The sequence below is a fragment of the Cucumis melo genome, chromosome 4, assembly GCF_025177605.1.
Source record: "Cucumis melo cultivar AY chromosome 4, USDA_Cmelo_AY_1.0, whole genome shotgun sequence".
Classification (NCBI taxonomy): domain Eukaryota; kingdom Viridiplantae; phylum Streptophyta; class Magnoliopsida; order Cucurbitales; family Cucurbitaceae; genus Cucumis; species Cucumis melo.
In genome coordinates, this window is record NC_066860.1 from 24,959,873 (window position 1) to 24,980,575 (window position 20,703).

The 20,703-nt window shown below is 34.1% G+C and overlaps 1 protein-coding gene, 1 long non-coding RNA gene and 1 other non-coding gene across 4 annotated transcripts; 1 reads left to right on the top strand and 2 right to left on the bottom strand.

Annotated features, from left to right (window-relative positions):
• The first annotated feature begins 2,534 nt into the window (after positions 1 to 2,534).
• Positions 2,535 to 2,616, top strand: TRNAS-GCU (transfer RNA serine (anticodon GCU)). Its single transcript has one exon. It is a non-coding gene; the product is annotated as a tRNA-Ser (tRNA).
• Positions 2,617 to 4,069: 1,453 nt separating this feature from the next.
• LOC103500311 (transcription factor MYB46-like) lies at positions 4,070 to 6,256 on the bottom strand. Its single transcript, XM_008463572.3, has 2 exons — positions 5,868 to 6,256; positions 4,070 to 5,372 (listed from the first exon to the last, which is right to left on the bottom strand). Exons 1-2 carry the CDS (start codon positions 6,146 to 6,148, stop codon positions 4,703 to 4,705), a joined length of 951 nt encoding a protein of 316 aa, XP_008461794.1. The 5' UTR covers positions 6,149 to 6,256; the 3' UTR covers positions 4,070 to 4,702.
• Positions 6,257 to 9,425: 3,169 nt separating this feature from the next.
• Positions 9,426 to 11,918, bottom strand: LOC103500385 (uncharacterized). Of its 2 annotated transcripts, XR_007819950.1 has the most exons (6): positions 11,840 to 11,918; positions 11,312 to 11,557; positions 10,739 to 10,904; positions 10,580 to 10,646; positions 9,919 to 10,005; positions 9,426 to 9,827 (listed from the first exon to the last, which is right to left on the bottom strand). It is a non-coding gene; the product is annotated as an uncharacterized LOC103500385 (long non-coding RNA). The 2 variants fall into 2 exon arrangements; XR_007819949.1 differs by having other exon boundaries at positions 10,580 to 10,904.
• Positions 11,919 to 20,703: the final 8,785 nt, after the last annotated feature.

Genomic DNA, 20,703 nt, shown 5'->3' on the forward strand with positions numbered 1-20,703 from the left:
TTTTTTTTTTCTTTCTTCCAATTTTCGTCTTTTCCATCATTTTTCATTCTTTTCGTCTTTCGTTTTTTTCTTTTTTTTTTGTTCAAGATCGTGTATCAAATATAAAATATATATTTTTTCAAATTTTTATTTAGTTGTTCAAGATCGTGTACTGAATATAAAAGTCTAGAAAAAATAGCAAAATCTAAAAGATCGCGTATAAAGAATTTTCTTTTCTTTTTCTTTTCCTCTTCTTTTTTTACGTTGTTTAAATTTCATTAACCAAATCTAAACGACCGTGTACAAAGAATCTTGAAAAAAATCTGTTAAATTGTATGGAATATCGATATTTCATTGATGATTCATTGATTAATAATGACAGATTACAGTCCTATATATAACCATATTAAAACACACTAAAGGAAAGAATATACAAGAATAATATAATATTTCCTAAGAATAATATTTCCTAAAAATACTCTAATTATGTCAATATCCTCCCTCAAACTCAAGGTTATCACAAACTTGAGTTTGTTAGAAAAACTTACTAAACAAATCAGTAAATCTAGGATATCAAGAACTCACGAAGAAGAAAAACACAAGGAACTTCTAGGTTGGAGACAGATCCCACAAAGAACAAAACGAAGAACTTCTGGGATGGAGATAGATCCCACGAAGAACAAAAGGAAGAACTTATGGGATGGAGACATAGATCCTCGATCTATAACAGAACCTACGAAGAACATACCGAACTTTTGGGTCGGAGAAATAATTACTGATTTGAAAACAGAATAAATAAATAAATAAATAAATATATATATATATATAGATCGAGATAGCGAAGAAAAGGATCGAGATAGAGACGGAGTGTTATAATGTTGAGGAGGGAACGTCAGTGGAGAGTAGCCAGACCCTAAATGCAAACATGAAGCATAAACAAGTAATGGGATTTGATCCTGAAGAGGAAAGAGGGTGGTGAGGATATTCCGGCTGTTCCACGACGACTTGGAGTTGACGGCTTGGATCGGAGATCTGAACGGAGGTGGGGCGGAGCGGATTTGAAGGGCGGCGACGACGGCTGATGCGAGAAGCTTCGTGCAGTTGACGTGGGTTGCAAAGGAACGGGCGAGGAATGGCAGATCTGAAGGCAGCGGCAGCGGCGTCTGAAGTTGGGGGCGGCAACGGACGTGGGTTGCAAGCGACTAGCGGCGGATGGATTTTTAGGGAATTGTGGGGGCGGATTTTTTTTTTTTTTTTAAGTAAAAACAAAAAGTGAAAGTGAGAGATTTACATTTGGGGCTGCTGGGTCTACCTCCGTCTATGGCTAGTCATTGACGATAGACGGAGGTAGAGATCGAACACGAAAATAGAGATCGATTAAAACCTAGAGCTCTGATACCATGTTAAATTGTATGGAATATCGATATTTCATTGATGATTCATTGATAAATAATGACAGATTACAGTCCTATATATAACCATATTAAAACACACTAAAGGAAAGAATATACAAGAATAATATAATATTTCCTAAAAATACTCTAATTATGTCAATAAAATCATTTAGATTGGAGTAGCCAATGTAAACGATTGTGTAAAAAAAGTAAACGATCGTGTAAAAAAAATAAATCATCGTGTAGACAAATATCGTGTACCAAATTAAAAAAATCGTTTAGATTTGGGTTCAAATATAAACGATAGTATAACCAAATTTAAACGTAAGAAAATTAAACGATCATGTAACAAATTTAAACGCTCATGTAACAAAATTAAACGATAGTATTGAAAAAATAAATTATAGTCAATTCTAAACAATCGTGTATCAAATATATTACATGCGCATTGTTGACGGCGTGGTTAACGGAACATTTTTTTTGTATTTTTCATGGTGGGCTTATGAGCTTTTTTCGTTTATGAAATTATCCTATACAGTGTAAATATTTTACCGCTTTGTTATATTTTTTAAAAGACCCATAATTTATAAGTTCTTTAAATAAATTTATTTCGTTGTATTTTTTGTTTTTAATAATGATTGGTCGGTGAAGATGTAGTCATTGATATTTGAAAGAGGCTAACAATTTAGGTTTCAAAGTTACAATTTAGAACAAAATAAACAATTGGGCTACTAGAAATTAACTTTAATGAAAACTTTCATAGTGGGACTAAATTTGTTTAAACTAAATCGTTACCAATTAGGGAAATTAGAAAGCAGCAAGTCAATTAATTGAAGTATAGAAACCAAAAAGTCATTTTATTTATGTCTGTGTGAATGAATTCTTTTTCTTTAAATACTCTTATGGACTTTAATATTTTTGTTCTATGAACTTTCAAAATTATAAGTGTAGTATCCAAACTTTTAAATAAAATCAAACATAAAATTTAAAAATTACTTTTGAAAAGAATTAAATTTGTTAGACAGTTGAAGCAAAAATTAAACATTATTAAGAATGTAGGAAACACAATTAAAAGTTGATATTTATAGACTAAATACGTAGCTAAACGACACACATATACTTATATACGTTTATGTGTGTTATGTACCTTTCAACAACAAAGTCGCTTTGGCCGAGTGGTTAAGGCGTGTGCCTGCTAAGTACATGGGGTTTCCCCGCGAGAGTTCGAATCTCTCAGGCGACGATTTTTGACACTTTTTCTTTTTCTTTTTTTTTTTCCCCATCACCCTCACTTCCATCTCTTCCTTCCCAGAGTTCTTTTTGTTGCATTTTATTATATTCTAAAAGATGGGGAAAATTAATGGATTTAGTATCTTCAATGATTAAATTCATTCTTAATATGTTCAAAATGAACTGGGAACATCAAATTAGATGATTTTTAATTTTCATTTGTCAAAAGTTTCTTTCACTCCATGAGTTTTGTTTAAATTTGTTAAATAAGCTTTATAATAACTAAGTGAAGAAAAAATAACATATCATTGAGCAATCCAGCTCCACAATCATGGAGAAAGAAGAACAAATACCAACTCCAAATCCCTTGGGTATGCGAATGAATTTTTTTAAGAAAGACACCACCATGGGAAAATCATATAGCCACACGATTTAATATGGTTTCGATAATTCCACACATCCCACAGGTCGCGACTTCCCGATGTGAGCCCTTGAGGTGATCCATTGAATCGTCCCAATAATAATACTCGCAGTTGAAGTTCCAACATCCCCTGGAAGAACCCTAAAGACTAAGTTCGTAGAGCCAATTTCACCCTTGACATCACATTCAGCTTCCACACCAAATTCCATTAATTAGGCTTAGCTTGAATGTGAGAAAGCTAATTACAATCCAAAGTTTTGGATGTTAAAGTCCATTTTATTATTTTGCATGCTTATCATCACTCTTGACCAAAAAAAAAAAAAAAAAAAAAAAAACACCTGGGATCCTGATCTTTGAAATTTTAGGTTAAAGTTCGAATTTTGAATGACTAACAACAGCTTATAAATATCACTTCCAATTATAACTTTTTTTGTTTAGTTATCCATTATCACTGTCCACTCTCTTTTTAAAAAATCAAGTTACGTTGAACTTAAATAATAACATTAAAAAAAAGTTGTCAATGCTTTTAGAATTTGAACTATATGGTTTTGAGTTGTTTCTTCAAAAAAAAAATTAAAAATAAAAAACATAATTGAAAACTTCATTAAAAATTAAAAAATCTAAAAAATTATTATTATCAACCAAACCATAGTAAGCATTAACTTCTGAAAAATTAATGATCGAAAATCTCCTTAATTCTTTAAATAATAAAAAACCAAATAATCTAAGATTCAAATAATTAGTGAACCTACATATATGATTATGCTTGATATCGTATCATGAGATATCAATTATTTGATTATTTTTCTTTTTAGATTAATAGTGTGTTTCTTTCCATTCCAATTGATTTGTATGCATAACTTGATATTGTTAGAAGTTAGTCACCAAAGAAAAGGTCAAGAGATAAAAATCGTCGATTTAAAACATGAATAGGACTAGCAATATTGTCTAAAATAATTAAAGGGAGAGATGTGTAATATAATATCTCTTATGCATGTTTTAAGTTTGAATTTGTACACATATAAATGATTAAAAAAGAACAACAAATGATCCAACCATTGTTTATTTGCTGCTTCTACTATTATTATTAATTTGATGGTGCTAACTGCTAACAAAAGACCATGTCTTGAAGATACACAAACTTACCAAAATCTCTCTCTCAAGTTGGGATATTTGTAGAACAAAAGGCTTCTTTTTTTGCATGTAAAAACACTACTTTATCTTCCAAATCTACCCTTCTCTCTAAAACTCTGCTTTTGATCCAAAGAGACAAATACCAAAACCAAAAGATTTCTCTTTCATTTCCCATTCCCCTCATGGGCTTCAACCATGGCCATCCAAAAAACAATTCTTTTATTTATTTATTTTCTTTCTTTGTGGGATAATTTTATTGACAAATAAGAAATCATTTAAGGGAAAAAAGATATATTTATATTTGTATTGCTGGCTCCCCAAAAATTCCCTAAATGGCTTTGAAAAGCCTTTTATATGAAACTTGGGGTGGGGAAAAATAGGCTTTTTCTTTTTGGGTTTTGACGAGGGAGAAAATGAGAGGGATAAAGAATATATGTGTGTGTGTGTGTGTGTGTGTGTGTGGGTTTTTTTGTTTTCCCTCAAAAAAAAATTATAAAATAAATGAAGATTTATAGAATTTTAGAGGGCGGCAAAGGTTGAAAAATCAAAGAAAATGAGGAAATGAAGAGGATATATCTTGCATGAAACTCTCCAAGTCCCATTCATTACCCATCTTCAAGCTTTCTTGTAATTGTCCATGGCTTCCCATATCTCCAAACATCTCCTCCACATTCAAATTTTGCTCATTTGTACCCAAATACTGATCAAAACTGCTTCTATTGTTCATTAATGGAGGGTGGTTCATCTCTTCATGTGGAACACATAGCACTTCTCTCTCAAGTTCCATTGATCTTTGAGCCTCCAAACTTCCATATCTAAACCTCTCTTCCATTCTCATTCCCATTCCCATTTCTGTCAATGGGGCTTGCAGAAAGCCGTTGGTGTTTCCAGCCATAGAGGCCATTTCAAAGTGGTTGTCAAGAAATGGCATAGATGAACCGTCGAAGGAGTTGTGTCCTGTTGCAGAAAACGGTAATTGGGACGAGGATGAGGAGGTCGACGATGAATCCATGCTCATGTTCATACTCATTATGTCATGTTCTTGCATTGACATTATTCCTCCAAACATCATGTCCAATCTAGGATCTGAAGATTCATGGTTGTATGGAGAGGAAGAGAGGTTGTTTTTTAACCTTTTCTTCAATGTGGAATTCCAAAAATTCTTTATTTCATTGTCGGTTCGTCCAGGCAAACGAGATGCGATTTGAGACCACCTATTGATTGTTTACAAAGGAGATTAGGTCGTTTTATCTCCAAATTCAAATAATGCAAATGTCATATAACTCATTATAAAAATAAGGGATGTCCCTTCAAACATGTCTTTCATTTTATAATGTATATGCATATGCTTAATCTTAACTCCATTTGAATAAAGAATTGTTTACAGCATAACAAGTTAATGCTCATTTTGATGTACATTACAAAAAACAACTAGATTTTTAATATCTTCTTTACAACATTATTCCTAAAAATGAAATGTATGTTCTACGTAATATGACATAGATCCATGCTATTGCCCTGTTTAAAACATATAAAGCAAATAATCATATCATATTAAACCCATGACTTTTAAGGTCAACACATATGATAACAAGTTTGAGAGGTTCATGAATGTAGGGAATGAAATGATTCTTCATCCAAGGAAAAAACTCATTTGAAAGTCTCAATTCGGTATCAAGAAAAATGAGTTAAGGAGAGAGAGAGAGGACCTGTTGCCAATAAGGGAATGCAAATGGACAATAAGCTCTTCTTCCTGAGGAGAGAAAGCTCCGCGTTTAAGGTCAGGTCTAAGATAATTAATCCAACGAAGACGACAACTCTTCCCACATCTCTGAAGCCCTGCATTCCTAGCAATGTCACTCCAACAGCCCTGCCCATTGTTCAACATATACCTCATTAGCTTCTCATCCTCCTCCGGGGACCACAGGCCTTTCCGGTATTTGTTCTTCTCGGCATTCTCTTTCCCAAGAACTGCCTCCGGCTTCCTCATTCTTATCTCAGATCTTTTCTGATGTTTCAGGTTTTCTTTCCCCAACTGGGTTTGGTCACTGCATGGAGAATTGTATATATATGTGTGTGTGTGTAAAGAGAAAAATGAGAAGAGAGAGAAAAAGAGAAGGCTTCATGGCGTGGTAAGGGTGATGATGATGGAGATGGTTGGGGACGCTTTGGTTGCTTGAAGAATATAGGTTTGAATTGTGAATATGTGCTAAGAGAGAGAGAGAAGATTGTGTTGGTTGGTTGATAGGTGGAGTGGAAAACGGATTGGAGGGGGACCTCCATTTGTGTATGTGTCTCTCTATGGAGAGAGAGAGAGAGAGAGAGAGAGAGGGAAGAAAGAGAAGAAGGGGATGGTTGGTCTTCTTGTCTTTGACTCAATTCTTGTCTTTTTTTTGCATTTTTCTTCACTCACAAGGTAATCATTGTCCCTGTATAACAAAGAACTACAGTTTTGCTTCCACTTCACATAATAATCTCTCTCTCTCTCTCTCTCTAGAGACACGTGACTATGAAGAATAAGCCTAGAGAGAGAGAGTACATGAATGTACTTTGGTACTTTGGGATGTGTTTTTTAGTGTTCCACAATTTGATAAATGTTTTCTCCTTTCTTCTTTCCAATTGATCCCTTCAACTGGAGATTGTCCAATAATTTTTAATCCTCTTTGCATGAGAGAGATCTCCTTTCATTTGAGGCCACTGTTTAAACAGATTGCATGTCTTCACCAAAATAAATGTATGACAGCAAATCCTAGAAACCATTTATGATTTACCCGTTATGGAAAAAATATGATCAGTAAATCTTCAGAAGAAAATTGCTTTTACTAAAAGAGGAATCATCGACGTATCAACTTTTACCGATCTACATGTTCAAATAGATGGACTGATGTATTGTGTTTTAGTTGAATAAAAGTTAATGTAGCCAAATTATTTTACTTTTCTTTTCCCCTAATTGACGTAAAACATGTTATAGAAGTAACGGACAGTATTTGAAGAGTTTGGATGTACCTTTAGTTTGATTCTCCGATGAAATTAAGGTCTATTTGAATTCAACTTTCGACTAAGTATTAAAAAAATGCTTCGAAGTGGAAAAGAAATAGAAATGTTCGAATTAGAAAGTCAATCCAAACATGTCTTATGATAACTTTGAAATTCTCGTTGTCAAACTTACTTGAGGCTGCTGAAACTTCCCCATGAAGATGGATCATAAAAGCATACGGCAAGAAGTGGGGCCTTCAACACTCCTAATCTACCCAGGAAAATCTTATAATATTGGTCTGTTCTTTATTTCTCCCTGTTTTAAAGAGAAGAGAAGGAAAAAGAAAAGCAAAAAATGCAATCAAACAGATCTAAATAATTGTAGTGGGTGCAGAGGGTAATGCAATAATCAAAAACTTAGTCTAATAAATATGGTAAATCAGTTTGTGAGCATTCTTGATACTAAAGTCAAATGAACAGATATTGCTTCCTACATCAATTAAGAGAGAAAACATGACCCATCTAATAGTTAGCTCCATTAATTGCAACAGTTACTCAAATTCTTTCATTACCAACAACAATTTCAAGCAATCTAGGTAAGCCTAATTGATTGTCTACGTGGTCTTTTATGTATTCTTATCCAAAAACATACCCATCATTGCTGTCAATTGCTTTGAATGTGCATAAGAATTATACAAGTATTCCATACGTATTCATCACCCTTCCCTATTCATCATATTTCGTTCTTACTCGATCAAGAACAAAGTTTACTAAGAAAAACATTGATATCCACTAAATCACTTATTCACTGCAAAAGAAAAACACAGGGTTCATTAACATCCGCCCAAATAAAAATTAATAATAATAATAATGAAAAGAAACAAAAAGAAGAAAGCCATCTTCTGTCAAGAAAAGTCATTAAGCAATTACTTCCTCTACCTAATCCCTCTCCCTGCATGTCTAAGTTTGGGAGAAGAAAAATTCATATACGCACAACCAAATTATCGTGGAAAATCCATCACCATTTCCCAGTCATTGTCTCAAAGAAAACAGTTTAGGAGGTCCTTGTCAATTCCTGAGATTGTTAGGGAAAATAAAATATTATAGTATGAGTTTCCCTATATATGTTTTTTTTTTCTCCTGAAAGAGACTAAATAATTTATCTGAGCAAAAAAGCAAGTGGTAGACTCCAAAGCTACTCAAATGTTCAAAAAAGCATTCTATTCTATCTATATACAGCTGTACGAAAAATCCAAGTCATGATTATGATCCAACACAAAGCAACATCCTACTTGGATACAAAGATAAGAAAACCAACCAGTTCCTCAATACACATGGCATTCATCAGCGACACGAATAGAATTTAACCGCAGATGATTTTTTTTTCTTTTTTGTAAGCCTGTATTCATATCTAAACAAAAGCTTTTCAACCAAAAATCATGATATGAAAAGTTGAAGTACTCAAAGAAATGCTGTCATCATAAGAAAAAGCAGATCAGTTAAACAAAAGAATGCCATCTTTTTATCTCCCAGGAATATATAGCAGATGGTATTTGGTGAATCTGAAGAAGGCAAAGGACAAAAAAATGCTAAAATTAACACACTAGAAAATCATTGAACTTCATCAGCATCCAAAAAAGGTCAAGGAAAAATAAATGGCAAAATTGAAATCATTAGCCTCCATTCCAAATGTAAAGCATCATGATTTCAAAGTGCATGACTATACATCTTTATGCTGAAAACTAAGATGAGAAGTTTGTATTCTTTGAAAAATATGCTTGCATTTTACTCTCTATCACACATTCTGAATCTGAAGGTTGTAATAAGAACAACTCGAGTTTATTGTCTCAGAGAAGTATCCAAGTCAGTCAAAAATGGTGGCATTAATGTGTCATTACACCACATTTAAAATGTAAATAATCACATTGGTCGGGTGGACAACTTATGAAATGTTGTGGATCACAAGTTGACCAAACTGAAAAGTAAATGAAGTTGACCAAACTGAAAAGTAAATGAAATTAACTCGCACGCAAAAGCTTGTAAAGATATTTCAAGTTTCAACATTTTTTGTTGAGATTGTGTTGTATAATCACTTGTTACTCCAATTTTATGAAGAGTTCAGACGTAACATCAGATTGCAGAATATGTTGAATTTGTTGATTATATTGGTGGTTCCAGAAGGAATGGAAGCAATCACATATAAGTTAGGAGAGCTCATGATAAATAGAATCTTCAACAAACAACATTTCAGGCTCATAGTAAGATTGGGCAGTGCGATATAAAGCCATTAGTTTGCAATAACATTGGTAAACAAAAAACTTGCCACTATTTGGAAGTAAACTTTGCATCGATGACGAAGTACTCGGGAATAAGATATTCTTAAACCAAGTAACTCTTACAAGATTATAATTCACAAAGAAAGCCGACACTCTTATTTCCAACTAGATGGTCGTATACCAGCATAATAACAAGGTAAAAAGGGAAATATCTGTCCATTAACATGGATGACAAAGGGACGAATAGCCGCAGATGATGACATGGTGCCACAGAAGTTAAACACCTTTTCACAGACCATCAAGAGTTACAGGTTGGCGCAAGAACCTCTCCATTTGAAGTGCCCGTGTTTTAATGGACATATCAAACACCTTCTCGCCAAATTCTACAACTAAACCACCAAGGATGTTGGGATCGATCTGGCAAATATAAAAGCAGTGTTTGTATTTCTCAAGAAGGCATGCTATATTCATAAAATTGAAAAACCTAAAAAAATTCCAATCAAAGTACCTTCTGCTCGAGCTTAACCTTCTTGCCTTGTCCAATTATATCTTGCAATGTCTCCTTCAATTCTTTCTCTTCTTGTGCTGGAATGGGCTGGTAAAACACAAATCAGTTGTAATGTGTGTTGCGGTTTATACAATTTAATATTTTATTTTAAATTTGTTGGGTAAGAACTCTAAAATCCTAAGGCCTTGTTTATTAACCATTTTGCTTTTTGTTTTTGTTTTTGAAAATCAAACATATAGACACTACTTCTATTTCCATTTCCAAATTATTTTCTTTGTTATCTACTATTTACCAATGGTTTAAAAAGTCAAGCTAAAATTCGAAAACTAAGAGAGAAGATATTAAAATCTTATTTTTGTTTTTGAAATTAAATTAAGAATTCAACCATGGTACCTAAGAAAAACACACATCATTGGAAGAAAATAGGATTAATTGTCAAAAGCCAAAAGTTAAACAGGGTCAAGGAGATAAAACCCTACGAAGAACTACAAAGCACCGAGAGCTATGTGCTGATTCAATAAAAACCCAATTAATTTTAAATATCAATAACTCTACTTCTCAAGTATTTTCTGTGATTAACCTTTCAATAAATTGCTGATATCAATAGGCTAGAAATATAAATAGAAGTAAATGATTGGAAAAGGCTTCTAAACACACTTACTTATATAAAAGGCATCCTACAACATCCACAAATCAGTTGCCAAATTTAAATGGGTTATCCGTCATCCCTTAGAAACAGATATCACTTTGCATAAGTTAATGCAAAACATATTCAATCACTTCGCACGTTGAACTCGGTAGATAAGAAGTTGGTTTTTACCTGAACTAAAAGAAAGCAAAATAAAACAAAAAGGGCAGTGAAAGAGAAGCTTAAATAACAGTTGTAACAATGGCTTTAACTTCTCCCTTATGAGCCATGGTCAACTCCAAAATTCTCTTTGCTATGCGATCTATATATCTCAGCCTTCCATTCTCAGCCAGGACAACTACAATTTCGAATGGTAAAAGATCCAATTAATAACACATAAAAGACTCCTTAAATTAATGCATTTTAATAGCCAGTATCTTTATTTGCACAGCATGAGTACTTCCTCAATTAGAACAAAATGTAAGATGCGTGAGTCAATGAAATTAAAAAAAAAAAAAACCAACAACCCCATTAACCATCTCAAATATCTCAAAAGCCATATAAAACTCACTTCTTCAATCATGAAAGAAAAAAATCCCCATACCTCTCTTAGCCGGATCTTATATAGGATATGAACTAATACAATGACAATATGACAATTAGTATAAAGCAAGAAATAGACATTGATAGACAATTTGTGCCTCATAAAAGGAGCCAAAGCTAAAGTCAGTTTTCATCCACACAACCACAGAAGAGCAAACCTACCCAAAAAGTTCTTTACAATGTCTGAAAATTTAGCTTCAAGCAGAAATTTCATTGATAGCCTTGACTCTAGTTTTCTCTGGAATTTGACATGTCCATTGTGAACTGAGAAAATGTGGGGCTTTTCTTAATAGCTTGGATAAGGTTAACAAGTTCAGACTCCACCTTGTCTAAAGAATTAGCTTTTACCGCAGCTAGATACAGAGCAGAGGCATAGTTTCCAGACCCTCCAAACAAAGCAATAGGCACCTGCAATATATCAGATAAGAAAGCACGCTTGTAAATTAACTTCAACGAATGCCAGCAAGAGACATATATTGCACATGGGAAATCTCTTCAATAATCACCTATAGGTATTTGGGGATTTTCCCTCTATTTCATTTATTCAATGAAATGTTCCTTCTCGAAAAAAAGAAACATATATTGCACATGCACTCTAAGTTCTAAAGAACATATTCGATAGTAATTCTACAAATTTATTAGCAAAATATCTATGAGGAGTTAAGATAAGTAATGGTATGTTATAAATACCTTCACTTTTCCTTCATTTCTCCCGATGCAGCGTTATAAGTCCTTGAGAACTGCATCGAGTTTGTACTTAGTAAGCACATTATTTGTAACGCCCAACAATTTGTTATCTCTTTTGGGTTTTGTCCATTGTCATTGATGTTAAGTGTGGTTAGGGAAATTTTAGATTTATTGGAAGAACCTTACCATTTGGATTTTCTTGAGTAATTAAGGTTGGGAATCCTCATTTGTTTAGGATAATAAGTATCTTCTTCCATTTATTCATTTATCTTATTATTGTATTTTTATTTTGTTGGAAATAATTAGGGGAAGCCCTTAGTAACTAAAGTTGGTTGTTTTGGTGAGATTTGGAGAGAGAGAGAGAAGGGGTTGTTTTGGGTTTTTTAAAAAATAAAAGAAAAGAAAGGAGCCAATCTTCTTATAAAAAAGGCCTGGGGACTCGTGCGTAAAGAGGAAGAGGAAAAATTTTCAAAGAAAGAAAGAGGGGAAAAGAAAAAGAAAAAAAAAAAAAGGGAAAAATTTCTTATTGAAACCCTAGCCGCCGCACGCCGCCGCCGCCGCGAACCCGAGCCGCCAAGCACCCCTCTCTGTTCAGCAGCGCAGCCGAGCCGCAGTCGCAACCGAGCCGTCGCCGAGCTTCCAGCCGCGCCGGGAGAATCGTCCAAGCCGATCTGCGCAGCCGAGCGTCCGTCGGAGCAGCCGTCTCTCGCACGCCGAAGCCGAGTCGAAGCCGCCTCCGCGCGTCCGCAGCCAACCCGTCAGCCAGCCGAGTCGCGCCGCTTCGATCCGACGCAAGCGCAGCCGAAACGCCAGTCTGTAGCCGTCGCCGAGCGAAGCCGCGGTAGCCGGACCACCAGCAGCCGCCGCGCCACCCGAAATCCGGAAGCCGAAGCCTCGCGCGCAAAGGTCCGACCGAAGACCCGCCCCGCGACCCGAACCGACGCGCGCCACCTTCCGGAACCCGACCCGCGCCCGCGTGCATCCGTGCGTGAGCCGCGCCCGCGTGTGAAGCCGCGCCGCGCGCTTCTGTGTAGCCGAGCCGCGTCTCCCCTGTTGCAAGCCGAGCCGCACGCGTAGTTCCTGTACCGAGCCGAGCCGCGTCTGCCCAAGCCGAGCCGGTCCTGTCTTCTTCCAGCCGAGCCGCCAGGACTAATTTGGCTCCATCCACCTAAACTTTGGTAATCTAATTAATTATTGCGGCATTTCCCAGTAAGACTTCATGCCTCGGACGTAATTAAATTAATTTGGGACTTAATTAAATTATTTTCCTTAAGGGACGTCTTGGACCAAGTAATTGCTGCAGCGCGGGATTTCTTCAGTAGGGGCTCGAGCACTGCAACCTCCTTCTAGGGTAAGTCATTTCAAATGAGTCTTGAACCGTTAGTCTTTGGTGACCTAATTACGAATCTTGGCATATTAAACAGTTAGGACCTCGTCGCTTGGAAAGCGTACTGCCTCGCGGTTAGGACTCTACAAGAAAATCTCCAGGTAAGAGATTCTACTACTAGCTTCATGTTTAAGAGTATGAGACCATGTATGCCCCGACTTTTCATGTTAAGGATTAGACAGTACGTTGTCTGAGATAAATGCTAGTATGATGCGAATGACGATATAGTTATACTACAGCCTGTTACGTGTGGCAAGAGCTGTTATGGCTACCACGAATGTCGGGACAGAGAGTGTAGAGATGATTTATGTGACATGTTATATGCTGATGCCATGTGTATGTATACTGCAATTAGGGTACCTGTTAGCTTAATCTGTTAGAGTCGTACCTGCATGGGTGTCCTTCGGGATCACCACCTATTGAGGACTGTGTGGTCCGACGGGACACCAGTCTAGCATGGATATAGATATGACTCGAGTGACTCGACGGGGTCCTCGCATCCCGATTGTCCTAGGTGTCCCCCGGGGCACCGAAGACCAGAGTTACGTTCCTACGGGAGCGCATGATTGCACGTGTTCGGGAACGTGCCAGAGATTGGGTACCAGTTATCAGGACTCTAACAGGAAGTTAACAGGCACCTAGTGGGACTAGTAGTGGGTCCCTTACTGAGTATTTTTATACTCATTCTCTTCATTTTATGTTTTCAGGTAGAGGACGAGGCAAGGGCAAGGGCAAGCTGGCGAGCGACCCGAAGTGAGACCGTGGAGGGCCATAGGGACTACCGCTTCCGCTTATTCTTATTTCAGATTTTCGCATTTGAGTTTGAGTACTTTTCATTTCTTACTATGTTTTATGTAGATAGGGCCCGAGTAGGACTTCAGAACGCTTTTACACTTTTTCTGCATGACTACCTTGTTTATGATTTTGTAAATGAAATTTCCTAAACCGTATGCATTTTAATAAAAATTTTCGACTTAAACCACTTGTTCTATATTAGTAATGACTTCGATTCAGTATAAGGAGTTGGGTCGTTACATTATTGAAGTGATATTACAATAATCAGACAAAACCAGTGAAAAAGTCAAGAAATCATCTGTTTTCACGCCAACATCGACCAATTTCGAGGGAAACTTGAAATAGAAGCTCTAAACACCTTGTAAAACTTGTTTAGCAAAGAAAATGACATTTTCAATTTGCTAAACATGAACCCCAAATTATACCAATTCATCACAAATTCCACGACTTTTCGAAATGTTAGCACCCAGCCACATACGCACACGCTCCCAGTACACTAGCTCGGATAATCAGAATTATCTCCTCAAGATCATGATTCCCTTTCCACTAGCAACCAAACAGAATTAAATTCAGTAAATCCTAAACCCACGAATACAAAGTACAAGGCCTCCACAATTGACCGGCGTAAATAAGGCAAGGAACAAGAGAAGCATATTTGGAAAGGAAAACCGGAAATAAGTGTGAGGGATAGAGAAGATGGAAAAAGTGAGATGGAGTAGGAACAAGAGTAGCGGAGTGCAGGAGGATTCGAATCTGACACGTAGACACACTACTTTCTTTTCTAGGAAACTGTACTGAGTATTAAGAAAATAGGTTTTAGAAATTATGACACATGCATTTTAAATTTTGCAAATATAGTAAATTTTAATCTCTAAAATATTTTAGAAATATTTTAGAAATATTTTCTACTTTTAAATTTTTATTATTCACAAACTATCTCATACATTCTTCTCTCTTTATTGATTATCTTTTTTTTAATGTTTTATCTTTCACTTTCTTTTTCTCTTCTTTTTAACCTCTATATCATATTTGTATTTATAATAAAAAATTAATCTAATAATAAAAAAATATTTTTTCTCAAATACTATCGTTCTTTCAATTTCCGTTTTCAGCATTTTATCTTCTTCTTTTTTTTTTACCATTTTTTATCCAAATTTTCGACCATCATTTTTTGTTAAATCTAAGTTCTTTCTTCAAACTTCCAAACACGACAATATTCTCACTTTTTAAAATACATTCCATCTTAAATATTTTATTATTCTCAAACTACCATTCAATAACTTATTTTTTCTCTTGTTTTTAATGTCCTAATCATCTCATACTTCTTCTCCCACTTTTTAAGGCCCAATCATTATTTTTTCTCCCACTTTGTATCAATTTTGTATATTAGTGTTGTGATGTCCTTATATTATATGTATTAGTTGGTTGATATAATTACTACATGATTTCCATTTTTTTTAAATTTTATGCAAATCAATGTAATATTATTAAGTATATGAATGATGTAACTTAGTGTAGCAAACATATAATATGTATCAAAATATACGAGTGAAGTATATTAAGTGTATCATCAAAATCAAGTGTATTAAGTGTATTTTAATCAATCGAGTGTGTCGATGGATATAGAAAATATACCAACAGTACGTCAAGGGTATCAAACATATATATGAACTGCATCAAGTGTATTAAATATGTCGAGTGTATCGGTGAAAGTATAAAATGTTTTATCATGAGTGTATTAAGTATATCAAACTTATTAAGTGTATTAAACCTAATTAAGGGTAACAATAATGTAATGTATCATGCTTAGTGCATCAAGTATCCTTAATTGATTAACTGCATTTTCAAAGTTTAACAAATGTATCAACAACATATCAAGTGTATCAAACTAATGATGTGTATCAAGTGTTACTTAATTCATTGAGTGTATCAACAAAGCATAACAAGTGTATCAACAACACATCAAGTGATGCGTGAAAATGTTGATAATTTTAGTTGGTAGATTTGTAATTTTTTATTTTTCAAATGTGGACTAGACTTGAATTTTGTCATTTTTACAAATTTAAAAGTGGTGTACTATAGACCTAATTTATCAAACTAATTTTATTAAATTTGTAAGAGCCCTTCCTTTTTTCTTCTTCCTTTACTAAATTTAAATTTACAAAATTTTTATATTTTAAAATATAATAATATATTTTGGTATTCCAACTCCCAATCTTCCACTTTTATTAAAAGATACGAATGTAATAAAGACCTCATTTTAAGGCTGTTTATGTAGATTATATTGGACTCGGGAAAGGACCTTTTTTTGGGGGCGACAAGAAGAATAGAAAAATATAAGGTTTACTTTGGATAAATGACAAATTTATTTTTAAATTGTCAAAATAGCAAAACAGTTAATTTCCACATAATAAATGAGACAATTATACCTTAAATGCCCTACCTAATTTATAGTATAGGTTCCTAAATACAATAAGTAGAAAATCCACAAATACACTGTAATTATATACATGCATCCCTTCAATTTTTTAATTTTTCCCCCAAAAAAAGAAACCATCTTCTGTAAAATAAAGGACATAAAATGTGAGCAAATTATACTTTCTCGAGAGTTTTTTTATCCCTAAGCCAGAATGTCCAAGTGTAGAGTGGGATCATATCATTATGGTAGATGATGATGAAGTATTTGATGGGCCGTGGGGTAGAGTTGCTTTTGAACTCTTAGTGGACTTCATGAATAGGGCCGTTTATAACAAGGGGCAAATGGGGATTTCGATGGGGGGGGGGGGGGGGTTTATTTTTTCCATTCTTGCTTGGGCTTACGAGGTAATCCCAAACATTAGGTACTCCACCCAACTTCTTTTGCAACAAGGATTTCCAATGAAGTCCCTAAGATTATAAATTGGGCAGCTAGCACACAACCCAAATGGAAGGACTTAAAACAGAAAGTCTTCGATTCGCCAACGGTATGTAAATCTGGTAATTTGTAGTAGTTTGTATATTCATAACAGTTTTGTTTATAAAGTATTTTGTTCCTTTTTGAAATAGCTTGAACTGTCCCCCATGCTCGCAACCCCAACTGAAGTGGAAATGTCATACTTTGCATCATTCATCGAGACAGAAAAAGATATACTCAAAGAAGCAGAAGATGAGCTTCAAAAGACCAAGAATTCTCACCAAATGGTAAAGAAGATTGAGTAAGCCAAAAAAGGATGAAGACAAGTGTGGAAGGTATTCTTGAGTTTCTTAAATCTGTAGAATTGAAAATGAATAACCGGTTTGAAGAACTAGGGCAAAAGATGAATGGAATAATAGAAGCAATAAGGAGCCAACAATGTAGTTCTTCGGGTGGCCAATACACCCATAAATTTATGCTAAGCATATTGTGTAGACTTTAATAATCTGTGTGCATGAATCTAAATCTTAACAAATACAGTGTATCTTGTTTGTATTTGTTGCGTAGAGAGCAAGGGCGTTTGAAGAGCACCTTGACAAGGTGGAGGAGGACCAAGAAGAAGTTGATGTTGAAGATTTGAACTTGGATTCAAGCAATCCAACGGTGTTTGGAAAAAGGGATGGCGATGAAAACAAAGACGGATGAAAGTCGAGCACAAAGTTCGAGAGGGCAAGATGGTGGTCAATCTAAAGTGGCAAAATCAGAGACACCATCAACAGCCGGAGATAAAGATTCTTCGCCGCGTAAAGTAAAGAAAAAATGAAACTGTTGAAGATGTGTATAATACATATTATAGACTAATATATTTACGTACTTGTAATAGGCCATGGAGGAAACAGATGAGGAGATAAACAGGCTGATACGGTCAATCGATGAAAGTGTTATATATGACGAGATCAAGAAGAAAGAACACAGGAGAAGAACTGTATAGTTGTGGATGTGTGTATATTTATTATACTAAGTGACTATTAGTTTAATGACTATAATATAAATTATATTGAATTTGTACCTAGTAAGCACATTATTGAAGTGATATTACCATAATCAGACAAAACCAGTGAAAAAGTCAAGAAATCATCTGTTTTCACGCCAACATCGACCAATTTCGAGGCAAACTGGAAATAGAAGCTCTAAACACCTTGTCAAACTTGTTTAGCAAAGAAAATGACATTTTCAATTTGCTAAACATGAACCCCAAATTATACCAATTCATCACAAATTCCACGACTTTTCGAAATGTTAGCACCCACCCACATACGGACACGCTCCCAGTACACTAGTTCGGATAATCAGAATTATCTCCTCAAGATCATGATTCCCTTTCCACTAGCAACCAAACAGAATTAAATTCAGTAAATCCTAAACCCACGAATACAAAGTACAAGGCCTCCACAATTGACCGGCGTAAATAAGGCAAGGAACAAGAGAAGCATATTTGGAAAGGAAAACCGGAAATAAGTGTGAGGGATAGAGAAGATGGAAAAAGTGAGATGGAGTAGGAACAAGAGTAGCAGAGTGCAGGAGGATTCGAATCTGACACGTAGACACACTACTTTCTTTTCTAGGAAATTGTACTGAGTATTAAGAAAATAGGTTTTAGAAATTATGACACATGCATTTTAAATTTTGCAAATATAGTAAATTTTAATCTCTAAAATATTTTAGAAATATTTTAGAAATATTTTAGAAATATTTTCTACTTTTAAATTTTTATTATTCACAAACTATCTCATACATTCTTCTCTCTTTATTGATTATCTTTTTTTTAATGTTTTATCTTTCACTTTCTTTTTCTCTTTTTTTTAACCTCTATATCATATATGTATTTATAATAAAAAATTAATCTAATAATAAAAAAATATTTTTTCTCAAATACTATCGTTCTTTCAATTTCCGTTTTCAGCATTTTATCTTCTTCTTTTTTTTTTTTTACCATTTTTATCCAAATTTTCGACCATCATTTTCTGTTAAATCTATGTTCTTTCTTCAAACTTCCAAACACGACAATATTCTCACTTTTTAAAATACATTCCATCTTAAATATTTTATTATTCTCAAACTACCATTCAATAACTTATTTCTTCTCTCGTTTTTAATGTCCTAATCATCTCATACTTCTTCTCCCACTTTTTAAGGCCCCAATCATTATTTTTTCTCCCACTTTGTATCAATTTTGTATATTAGTGTGTGATGTCCTTATATTATATGTATTAGTTGGTTGATATACTTACTACATGATTTCCATTTTTTTCAAATTTTATGCAAATCAATGTAATATTATTAAGTATATGAATGATGTAACTTACTGTAGCAAACATATAATATGTATCAAAATATACGAGTGAAGTATATTAAGTGTATCATCAAAATCAAGTGTATTAAGTGTATTTTAATCGATCGAGTGTGTCGATGGATATAGAAAATATACCAACAGTACGTCAAGGGTATCAAACATATATATGAACTGCATCAAGTGTATTAAATATGTCGAGTGTATCGGTGAAAGTATAAAATGTTTTATCATGAGTGTATTAAGTATATCAAACTTATTAAGTGTATTAAACCTAATTAAGGGTAACAATAATGTAATGTATCATGCTTAGTGCATCAAGTATCCTTAATTGATTAACTGCATTTTCAAAGTTTAACAAATGTATCAACAACATATCAAGTGTATCAAACTAATGATGTGTATCAAGTGTTACTTAATTCATTGAGTGTATCAACAAAGCATAACAAGTGTATCAACAACACATCAAGTGATGCGTGAAAATGTTGATAATTTTAGTTGGTAGATTTGTAATTTTTTATTTTTCAAATGTGGACTAGACTTGAATTTTGTCATTTTTACAAATTTAAAAGTGGTGTACTATAGACCTAATTTATCAAACTAATTTTATTAAATTTGTAAGAGCCCTTCCTTTTTTTCTTCTTCCTTTACTAAATTTTTTTATATTTTTAAAATATAATAATATATTTTGGTATTCCAACTCCCAATCTTCCACTTTTATTGGAAGTTGTTTTTGATAATTATGTTCTTTCCAAATGTAGAATTTTGAAATCCTAATCTATTAATATTATATTTTTCTATTTTCAAATTTCTCTTCAACGATCCCAAGAGAAATATACATTTATTAGAGGAAGAAAAAGTGCATTTAATATAATACATTCTCATTTTCAATGGGAGAATGAAAAGACATTTAATATAAAATTTTGTCATTTTCATTTGAGGAGAGAAAATAACCTTTCATATCATTTTGTTTTTACGTTGATTATTGATATTATGTAAAATATTTCATTGTATATGTTTGTATGAAATACATAGGTAAGTATACTTGATATTTACTTAAAATACAACTAGTTTTTCTGCAACAACTTTTCCCACAACAACGGTCATTGTTTGTATTAAATAAACGATTATATATATCAACGTGCACATATCTACACTTACTCCTTGGATTGTGTGTTTAAAAACCCTCTTCATCTTCATCTTCATCTTCATCTCGTATAGAACCCATCAATGACCAATAAAAGAAGATGTCGGAAAGTTCAACCTATGCCCAACACTAGGAACTTTGCCCTATCCTCCACCGCCCATTTGCAACCACCACCAGTAAAGGAGAAAAAGGAGGAGGAAGAAGAAAGAATAGTGAGGAGGGAAGAGGAAGAATAAAGAATATAAAGGTCCTAAAAGGTTTTCTTTATTTAAAAAGCATCATTAATGGACATGAA